Genomic DNA, 11,072 nt, shown 5'->3' with positions numbered 1-11,072 from the left:
GGTCCTTGGGAAACATTGATCCAGGTAGGTCAGGGTCACATCTGTGCAGCAAGCTACAGAATCACTCGGCCATGGCTTCTAACACTCTCCATACCAACGAGAAAAGGACAAATAGATTTTCAGAGGTCAATCTTTTTTAAAATGTGTTTAGTACAGGGTTTTTAAAATGTATTTTCAGACATCACTCTTATGTCATTCTTACTTAGAAATTATGACCTCAGAAGGTGTCACTGGGCTTTGGTGGCCTGCAGGATAGGCAGAACTCCCTAACACCTTTTAATAAAGGTCAGGATCAACACAGGATGACAGGCCAGGCTCTGAAAATAAGGCACCAGGCTCTACACTTGGAGAGGACACAAAATGCTTCTCTCCTTTTCACATTTCCCAAAGAATGACCTTAACAAGGGGCAGAGGGCATCTCGGTCACCAGAGAGGCTACCTATGCCTCTGCCAAGAAATGGGAGGATATTTATTGGTTGGGTTCTAATAACTTCCACACCAGCATCACCCTGGCTACTCTGCACACAAATGGGCATGTGGAAAGCTCTGTGCTCTAGAGATCTGGCACTCTGTCTAAGCAACAGAAAAGCCTGGGGCCTGACCCCATCCCCACTCCCAGCTGTCCAAGTAGGTCTCACCTGAAGACCGGAGAGCAGTTTGCCTACTGTTGTTGTTCATCTGCCTGAAGAAACTATCTTGGAGTAGGGCAGCAGCTATGACCCGTTTGTTAGGATTAGGCTCAAAACAGGATAAGATGAAGCCTCTAGCTTTAAATGAAAGGGTTCGTGGAATATCAGGATGGATCTTAAACATTACCATCTGCATGGAAGAGAGAGGTAACAGATGTGTTAGTGAGGGCTTCTGTGATTGCTATCTCTATACCCACTACAATCTTATTCCTGCCCCTTCTATCCACAAATGGAGTCTATTTCCCCATCCCTGGCATCCTGGCTGGCCTCTTGGGATTCTGCTTTGACTGAGAGATAGTGACTGAAGCAATATTGTAAAAGTTTTAGAAGATAGGTTCTAAAGGACTTCATAGTCCCTGCTCTAGTCCTCTTGGAGTCCTGAGACCACCCCACTATACATGAACAGAGCCCAGGATGAGTGACCATGTAGACAGCCTTGTCATTGCAACTTCTGCCTTGAGAGAGGCCCTCCTAGACAATTATGCCCCAGCTCAGTCATCTGACGGATGCACCCACAGGAGTGAGCCCTCTTCAGCAAAAGAGCCAATAGTCAGCTCTCAGTGAGAAACAAGTGATTGTTGATTTACACATCTATGTGCAGAGCTGGTTTGTTACATAGCAGAAGAGTACCAAAAGGGACTTGTTACATGACTTGGGGTAGGAGAGGCTCACTCTGAGAATATACAAAGGTAACTGCTACCTATATCCAAGAGACACCCCATACACTTCTGAATCTTGATGTATCCACAGCCCAGATCTCCAATCTCTAGCTCTAAGCCACAAGCAGGTAAAACCTGAGGCCGCTACCTCACAGAGAAGTGAATGTCTCATATCTCATCATCCATAGCCAGTGGGGAACAGTGCGCCACAGGAGAGGTACTATTGTTAGAATGACTGCTTCAGCTCCTACTTCTGGTCACCTAATCCTGCTAAAGGGTCTCTGTTCTGGTGACCCATAATGGAGAGTTAGTCCCCAGCTATCACATCCACAACATGGGAATGCTTCTATGACACAACTTGCAAAACTCCTTCCTGTGTAATTGTCCATTGGGGGTGGTTCTTCAGTCTTTTCAGGTTGTCATCTTTAAAGTTCATGGTCTTCCCTGTGTCTTTTCCCCAACAACTCTGAGTGAAAGCCATTCTGTCTTCCAGATCTACACTCCTTTCCAGGTCCTCAGCAGTCTCAGAGCCTGGCTCAACCTCCTTTGCTCCACTGTGAGATCTGGGGGCTGTACAGCCTTATGACCTCACCCCCCATAGGCCCTTGAGTAGGTAGATATGTCTCATTCTTAGGATACTCATGGAAAGGAAAGGTAGCTCAGGAGTTTGGGTTTTTTGATAACACTAAATGCTGGATGGAATCCAATCAGCAAAGTTCAAAATGCATGGTATATTAATAGGTAACATCCCTCACCTGAACAATAGGGATAGATGTCAGCAATGCCTACCAGTACTAGGGTGTACAGATACAAAAATTCAGGACAAGAATCTAAAGAGGAAAGCAATGGCTTTCCCTCTGGCCCTCAGAAAGCAAAAAGCACAAGTGGACAGCACCTTAGGACCCTGCAAATTCGTTGCTTTTAAGGGTGCTTTGCTAAAAATCAAATGTACCCTGTATTAGTATGTAGGGCTGCTAAATCAAACTACCACAGACTGCTATCTGGGTGGCTTAACCAAAAATGTAGTCTTTTAGTTCTAGAGCCTGGAAGTTCAAGGTCAGGCATTACCAGGGCCAGAGGTTTCCTTCTAAAACCTGTAACAAATGCTTTCTTGCCTCTTCAGTGCTTTGGGGCCTTCTAGGCCATCTCTGATGTTCCTTGGCTTATAGATTCATCACCTCAGTCCCTTGTCTTCAAGTGGCATCATCTTTGTGGGTCTTTAGTGTTCTTTCTGTATGTGTTTCTATGCCAAAATATCCCCTCTTTTAATAAGGTCACCATTCATGTTGCACTAGAGCCCACTTTACTGGCCCAACTTTAACTTGATTATAGTATCTCTGTAAAGACTCTATTTCCAAATAAAGTCACATTCTGAGTTACTAGAGGTTAGGATTTCCATATATCATTTTGGGTAATACAAACCCATAACAGTCCCTGTAGAGGAAGAATGACTTCTTTTGTTTCACACACTGCTCAGAAATTTCTTGTAATTTTTCTAAAGGATTCTAGGATCCCCAAAATAAATGACAGAGGACATAATTTCATACTTTTTTGCTGGCAAAAAAACTAACTTCAGGGCTGGGGAGATGGCTCAGTAGAATAGGCGCTTCCCTGGCAAGCGCAAGGGCCTGAGTTCAATCCCTGGTTCCACCAAAAACAAACAAACCAAAAACTAACTTCATATGTCACACAGAAAGCCAATTGATTAGCTAAAAAATTGAACAGCTAATTAGCTAAACAAAAACAGGAGACAGGAAGAATACAGGAGTGGGCGTACATCCTGTGGATGAAATAAGAAAGTTATAGCCTTCCTCTTGGTTCCTGAATTTTATAGGAAGTATGGATCAGACAGCAATCATGGCTCTCAGGTAGGCCCTATGTTTTTCGCAACATCAGCTGATTCATAATTTGTTTCACAATTCTGGAAAACATAGGCACCTGTATATTTGTAAGTAAAGATGGCCATGATCATGTTTGTAATCCAATGCAGAGTTCACAAACAAAAATAAAATTTTGGCAAATGTTTGTTTGTAAACCAAATTGTTCACAAATTAAAGCGTTCATAACCTGAAGTATTTAATGGAAGCCATGGGTAAGATCTTCAGTGGCCCCAATTGAATCCATTGTGGATAGTAATGTGCTGAAGGGAGATCCAGGAAGAGTCATCTGGAACTGTGCACTACCGGACTACGTCAGTGCACCACGGTTCATTAATCATAAGCAATGGCCACTTGGCCTTTTGCAACCTATCGTTGTGAATAAAAATGTTCCATGAAAGGTCAAAAGCTGGCTATATATTCTTAGGGCTGGAGCCCCTTAAATGTTTTTAGGTATACTCGCAGTAAGAAGCTGGGGGCCTAATCTTGGGCACACAGGACTGTCCTGGCATCAGCTTCCTGTGAGATTACCAGTAAGTACAACCCTTTCTAAGAATCCAATTGCCCAGTGGTAAAATCATCACCCATATCTGGTAATTTGTACTATGTTAACCTCAGCACATGGAATGCCCTTCTATCAGCTCTGGAGAGTTGTTAGAATGATAAAGAATACATCATCTAGTATTTAAAATCCCACTCCCAAATCCAGTCAGAAACCTGTCCTCCAAAAATGTAGACTGTACTATGACCTGATATAGAGCCTTACTCTGGGTAAGGGCAAATGCAAATATGAGGATTTATTGTACCTACTAAATATAAGGGAAGATGATACCACCTTTTCCTAGAGAATTAAGAAAATTTCTAATAGTGTGTGCCTTCTCTATCTCTTTGGGATATATGTAAATCTTCTAAGAAGCTAAATAAGCCTCTTGTAAAAAATATCATTCCCAAGGCCTCGGAACAACTACTTTGAATTGTAATCATGGTGGAACATAGCTATCTCTGTTTCTACAGAGGAAAGGTGACTAACTTTATAGTTCCTTGTGCTAAAACTACCTCCTGCCTTGAAGATATGGCAAGCTCGTTTTTTTGCATAAAGCCAATAACCTAACAAATGATCACTTCAAGTACCAGGTAAATCTAAGGTAAGACATATGTGACAAATGGTGCTGTTGAGAGTCCTCTTTCTTGAGGACTATTTGTCTTGAGAATGTGATTTATAATGGGTTCTATCTGCTTGGTTATATAAAAGGATGGAATTTTAGCTGACATTTGATGGTGTATCCCTATAATCCTAGCTACTTGGGAGGCCAAGGGAATAAGATTACAAGTTCAAGGTCAGCCTGTATAGCTTAGCAAGACCCTGTCATAATTTGTTTTCATGAATTTAAAAAGTAGAAAGGGCTGGGAATATATCTCTATAGTACATCCATTTGTATAATATCCAGTGTCAAAACAAAAAAGTTTCATTTCCATCTTTGCAGTGTTAGTGGATTGTCTGATATACCTTCATTACGACCTGACACTTACATAATAATCAAACTTCTTTCCTCCTTTTGTAGGTAGATTTTCTAGATTGAGAAGAGATTTTGTTTTTAATTACATTTGTCCTATACCTAAACTACCCAAATGACCAGGCATGTCTTACGTTGAGCAATGCTCTCTGTGGTTCATGAGGCTGACGGAATGGAGGCCTGCCGGTGGCCATTTCTATGATGGTGCATCCCAGGGACCAGATATCAGCTGGTGTACCATACCCACGAGATCCGTTTTCTATAACCTCCGGAGCCATGTAAGTGCCTGTAAGGAAAACAAATGAACAAAGGTTGGGGGCACTATATTGCTAATACCCAAATAATTATTAGTAATTGTGAGGTTTTAAATTGCCTCATTAATGGCAGATGAAGCCTCTTCTTATGCATAATATAGTTACATCATCTTTTTTGACCAGACACATGCAACATGCCTTCTTTTAATACTAGTCACACCAAAAGAGGATTACTTGGCTCCTCAAATGATAAATGGGATTGTTTCAATAAGCACTTTTTAGCACATGTCAAATAAAAGGAAAGTGGAATATGAGAAATATCCACTTATTATAAGAGCTACACTAATGGTGGTAGTGGCAGCAGCAATGATGATAAAATGTGATAGCTGATATGAGAAAGGCATATACAGAAGATTAAGAATATGGACTTTAAAAATGGCTCAAATTGGCCCAGGGCTTTCAGGCTAAAGATGGCAGCCTCTGTAGAAAGGGGTGCTGTGGTGCTGCATATAAGCATTAACCGGCTGGTTGCTTTTGTCAGGAAAATTCCCTGGACTGCAGAGTCAAATGAGCTGAGAGACTACTTTGCTCAGTTTGGCCATATATAAAAGTATACCGTTTCTTTTAATAAAGAAACTGGCTTTCATAAAAGTTTGGGTTGCACTCAGTTTTCTTCAGATGAAGATCTGTAGAATGCAATCTAACATGAAAATCACATAATTGATAGAGTCCATGTTCAACTTCGAAGACCAAAAAATTTGCAAGGGGATCAAGCACCTGTCAAAGAGAAAAGTTTCTGAGATAATTACTGCCCATTAAATAAACACAAAGCATAAAAAGGGCTCAATTTTGCCTGACCTGAACCAGAAAAAATCTATGATTCTGTCAATTTTTGTTTCTAAGAAGCAAATGCCAAGACAAGGTCAGACATACAAGAAATTTATTGGGGAGATCTATGAAGGATACAAGGAGAAGGTGCAAGACTAACAGAGTGTGTCAGATTCTAATGAAATTCTAACTCCTGTGAAGAACTGAGTAGCAAATATCTTCAGATGGCACTTCTTTGAGAGCACTCTATCCAGGTCACCAGTAAGTCCCTGGCTAAAATGTGCCCACTGGAAGAATCCCACATTGTCTCTAGGACTCTTGCCAGCGTCAGTCCTTGGTAGAAAGCAGCTTAGGGAAAGTATGACTTTGCCATGAACATGAATGTTAGTCCAAGGGTCAGCAGCTGGCACTGACAGTAAGGTAGGTTCTTGATGAAAAGGCCAAAGAGGTAGAGGAAGGGTTAGGGGGATGTGCAGGTGAAAGGAGCTTGAACAAAGAACATGAATGTGACAAATTGAGCCCAGGGAACAAGTGACGTTTGATCCAGGGCACAGTATAGGAAGAATTAAAGGGGCAAGGTCACATCCCAGATGGCGATCTATATGTTCTGAAGGCTCCAGCTTTGGACTTTTTTTTGTGGCACTGGGGACTGAACTCAGGACCTTGTGCTTGCCAGGCAGGGTCTTATGCTGCTAAGCTGGCCCTTGGACTTTCTTTAGAGGGTTATGAGCCACAAGAAGATGCCATAAAAAAGACAATGATCAGATATGGTAACATGAAAGCAAAGGGATTATTGATAGGAAAGACACAGGGCAGGGAGCAAAATGTTTAGTTTTCCTTGAAACTAAGCATGAAGAATGGGGAAATTTGGATGTGACAGCAGCAGATGTTATAGTCTGGCTAGAAGATTTAGAATAAGACAGCAAACCAGAGATAACTATAATTAAGGCCTCTCTAGATCACACAACCACATCAGGTTGTGTGATGTAAAAACAATAGGTTCATCAGTTAAAAACTTTGGAGAAGATATCAATAATCTTGATATCATGAAGTCCAATGTCTTACTAGGATTTTTCTTTCCTATGAACATTGTAAAGGTACTAGGACAGCTATGACCAAGAGAATGTTCCACAATGATGGAAATGTTCTATTTTGTGCAGTCTAATGTGGTAGCCATTAGCCACATGTGTGCGTTGGGCTGCTGGAATGTGACTAGTAAGACCAAAGAAATAAGTTTTGAATTAGTCTAACTTTATTCAGTTTCAACTGATTTAAAATTAAATATAAATCAGGCTGTATTAATGAGTCAAACAGTCTTTAGAGCTGAAAACTTTGTGGGAAAGGGTTCAGTCAATTGCAAGTTCGCCAAGATGCAGGTGCATCACATGTGATACACTATGAGGAAATCCAACAGCCCCAGGAAGGGAACTTTCAGTGATATAACATCTCCTATAGGTTGTTGCTGCTGTGAATAACAGAAAGAGAGATGTTGGCAGGAATGTGCCTCCTAATGAATTATTAATTCATTAATTAAGGAATGATTGAACATTATACTATTTATTAAGCTGTCATCTCTCAGCTCTGCTCTAAGATGCTGAGTCTGGGACTCCAGAAACCCTATCTATTTTTTGTCTATAGCTAGCTCCCTATGAAGTTCTGCAACTAGGCAGCAGTAGAGAGATCCTGGAAAGCTGGATGGGGGACTCAGGATCCAGGACATATACCATACCTTCCACTATTCTATTCATTATAAGTGAGTCACTAAGTCCAGTCCACATACAAGAAGAAGTGATTTAACAAGGGTGTAATATCAGGAGGTGGGGATTACTGGAGATCACCCAGAAAGCTGGCTTCCACATCTGACTTCTGGTTGGCATGTGATGGCTTACAAAGTATCTCCATGTATTATTGTCCATCTAGCTCCCATAGCTCTGTAAGCTGGGCAGAGGAGCTCTGGGTGTGGATGGAACCAATCAATAGGGTTGTAGCCTGGATGCAATAAAAAGGGAGGAAGGGCTGGCCAAATAGCTCAGTGGATTAAAGCGCCTGCAAGTAGGCACAGGGGCCAGGGGTTGTTCCCCGGGGCCTGTCCTATTGGCCTCATCCCTGGGGCGTGCTGAGATGGAAATTGAGACTGGGCGTGGTGACACGTGCCTATAATCCCAGCTCTTGGGAGGCTGTAAACAGGTGGATAACTATGAGTTTGACCTAGTAGTGAGACCCTGAACACCCTGTAGACCCTTCCCTAAAATACAATAAATAAAAAAATAAAAATAAAAAGGGAGGAACTCCAGGCTTCACCATCACCTTTGGATATCCAGCTCCAAATTACCAGCACAAACTCATTAGCCTTCCAGCATATGCCCTTCAGCTTCTTGATACAGCCTTGCACAGAATTCTGCAGTGAGTTCCAGGCCATTGACTTTTGACTGAATCCTCTGGCTCTCCAGAAAACAGCCCTTTTGTATTCCCCTACACCTGACTCTGCAGGCAGTCACTGTAAGATGTGTCGGTCAGTCAGTCAGTCTGTCTGTCTATCAAATCTAATATATAATCTGTCCCTCTAGCAGTGAACCCTAATACAAGACCCTATCTACTATTAATCAATTTTTATGAAGAGAACAAAAAATGTGGTTCAGAGAGGCTAAAGGAATTTGCTGAAATTAGAACCCAGTCTTCTGCCTTCACGTTCAAAGAACACATGACATTGCTGACCCATGTAATATGCTAAAGAGAAATTCTGCTGAAAACCTTAATAAGCACAGCTGATGCAAAGATTTCAAAAGCCATATTGTTGCTTTCCTCCCATGTAACTGGAAGGTACAGGGCAATGGTGGAGATTAAGTACACCATTTGATTCACTACTGTATTCATGGAGTAACTATCCAACATAGAAAGACAGATGGAACCACCACATGAGTACTGTGAATGAGCAATCAAACATCCCCAAGCAGTATGCATGTTGGAGGTGAGTATCAGGTTAGATTATGTAGAGAAAATCAAACAAACATGGCACTCTGGGGTATCTGAATTCTGCACAAATACTGAGAAGTTGGTGTGCTTTACCTCTGACTCTCCTAGAGGCCTCATCTCCCTAACTAAACTCCTTCCAAGGAGTGCCCTTTCCCCTGGTCTTTCAATCATCAGCCATGATTTTTAGACACCTACACTAGGTCAGTGGTAGAATTCAGGATAAGGTGTCCAGCCTCAACCCATAGACATAGAATCCATGGGTAACTCCTTGACCACTGTTCAAGAAGGAGTTCCAAATTACCAACAAAGAAAACACATGGTTTTTTGACTAAGGCGCAAAGCTATAGTCAAGATCTCACAGCAAGAGATAAGTTGGGGACCAAAGATATCTAATTTCAACATTCTTGAACTTAAGGGCTGCCCATCTAGATCAATGGATTCAAAGGATTGGAAGAAGATAAATTAGGTAATGGGGGTGGGTATTGTAGGCAGCCTATTTCAAGAGCTGTGCTATGCTGTGCTGTGCTGTCTACTCTGTGCATTAAGAGTTGGAGCAAGGCTGTCCTTAGAAAGGCATGGGCCCATAGTGGTTCAAGCTACTCAATATTGACTCAGATAATGGTGCTTGACAGGCCATACATGTAAACGTCTGCTATAAGCCCCTTGAGATACTGTTAGACCCCAAACTTTAATATTAATGTAAAAGTACACAAAAGAGAAGTGTTGATGGCCATACCACCTTGAACATACTCGGTCTTTTCTGATCTCAGAAGCTAGGCCGAGTTGGGCCTGGTTAGTACTTGGATGGGAGAACAGAGAAGCAGTACACAGTCTCCCAAGGCAGTGAGAGCTGCCCTCATAGACATACACAAACAATTAGACTAGTCAGGAGCAACACTTCTTCTGAAACCAAATCCTTTGAACTACTCAGACTTTGATATGTACATATATCCTCTATAGGTAAGTTACAGAGAACTGGATCCACAGGAAACAAAAGTCAAAGCAAACAAACAGTGTAATGCTAGGTCTGGGGATAATGCCCACCATGTTGACAGTGAGTTGAAGGTGGATGAAGCCCAGACACCAGAGGTGAGACCTATAGTAAAAATATTGGTTTATTTAAGATGAATTCTGCTCTTTAAAAGGCAGTCCCTTCCAGAATCTGAATCCCTCCATGGAAAAAGAAGTGAGTAGAACATGAAAGGTAAGTGGCTACAGAAACCAGGGTGGAGGGCCAGTCAAATAGCTCAGCGAATTAAAGCTCCTGCTTAGGCAGATGCAGGGGCATTCAATCCCTGGGCCTGCCATGCCGGCTCCACCCCCAGGGTGCACTGAGACAGATATGGAGACTGGGCATGGTGACACACTCCTGTAATCCCAGCTCTGGGGAGGCTGTAAACAGGAGGATCACTATGAGTTCGATCGACACAGTGAGACCCTGTAGACCCTGCCCTAAATACAAAAAAAAAAAAAGAAAGAAAGAAAGAAAGAAAGAAAGAAAGAAAGAAAGAAAAGAAAAGAAAAGAAAAGAAAAGAAAAGAAAAGAAACCAGGGTAGATAATCAGTCAAAGACCAGGCCCCTGATCATGACATGGTGGTCACATTCAGAGTGGTCAAGCAAGAAAAATTATAAGAAAAACATTGGCCAGGACAGATCACTGAAAGGCAGCTTACAAAAAAGTGTTGGTCACATGACTTGCCAGGCCCCTTTCCTTGCCCTTCTGCAATTGTTAAGTAGGGACAGAGGTAAAGGAGAAGCTGGCAGCTGGATGCCTGAGCAGAGGTCACTGCAAATGCAAGGAAAGGGAAAAGGAGTTGGCTCTAAGAATGACAACCAGAGTATTGATCAGAATATGAGCTCACACTCTTAATTATCAATTTCACCCTGTTTGTTCCTTCCAGTACTATTTCAACTCTGTCATCTAAACATGCCTGAAAGTCAAGAGAAAGACGCCACTATGTTGAATAGGATGTAAAGAAATGGTGGGAGACAAAAATATGATGGCTTTTATGATGATGCCCTTTGATTCATACAGATTCAATATGCTACTTCCACATGAAAAACCAGTTCTTTCAAAGGCTCATTACATTTCAATAGCCTGTGACTTCTAAGTGCAAAGTAACATTTATTTTATTTATTTAATTAACCTTTATTTCAATTTCACTTGCTGTGAGCCAGATCAAAGCACTTTAACAATATTAATTCATTTAAATCTTAAAAACCTTATCGGGGGGCTGGTAAGATGGCTCAGTGGTCTAAAGCACCTACTTAAAACAA

General features: G+C 41.8%; 1 protein-coding gene and 1 pseudogene across 1 annotated transcript in view; one reads left to right on the top strand and one right to left on the bottom strand.

Moving 5' to 3' along the window:
• Map3k15 (mitogen-activated protein kinase kinase kinase 15) overlaps positions 1-11,072 on the bottom strand; it is a 136,022-nt gene that overhangs the window by 9,619 nt on the left and 115,331 nt on the right. The window contains 2 exon segments of the mRNA XM_023709067.1: positions 639-819; positions 4,874-5,025. Coding sequence (XP_023564835.1) covers positions 639-819; positions 4,874-5,025 — 333 coding nt within the window.
• LOC105741307 lies at positions 5,464-5,793 on the top strand (annotated as a pseudogene).

Source organism: Octodon degus, unplaced genomic scaffold, assembly GCF_000260255.1.
Source record: "Octodon degus isolate 3935 unplaced genomic scaffold, OctDeg1.0 scaffold00010, whole genome shotgun sequence".
In the NCBI taxonomy this organism is placed as follows: Eukaryota; Metazoa; Chordata; class Mammalia; order Rodentia; family Octodontidae; genus Octodon; species Octodon degus.
This window is presented reverse-complemented; position numbering and strand designations above follow the sequence as displayed.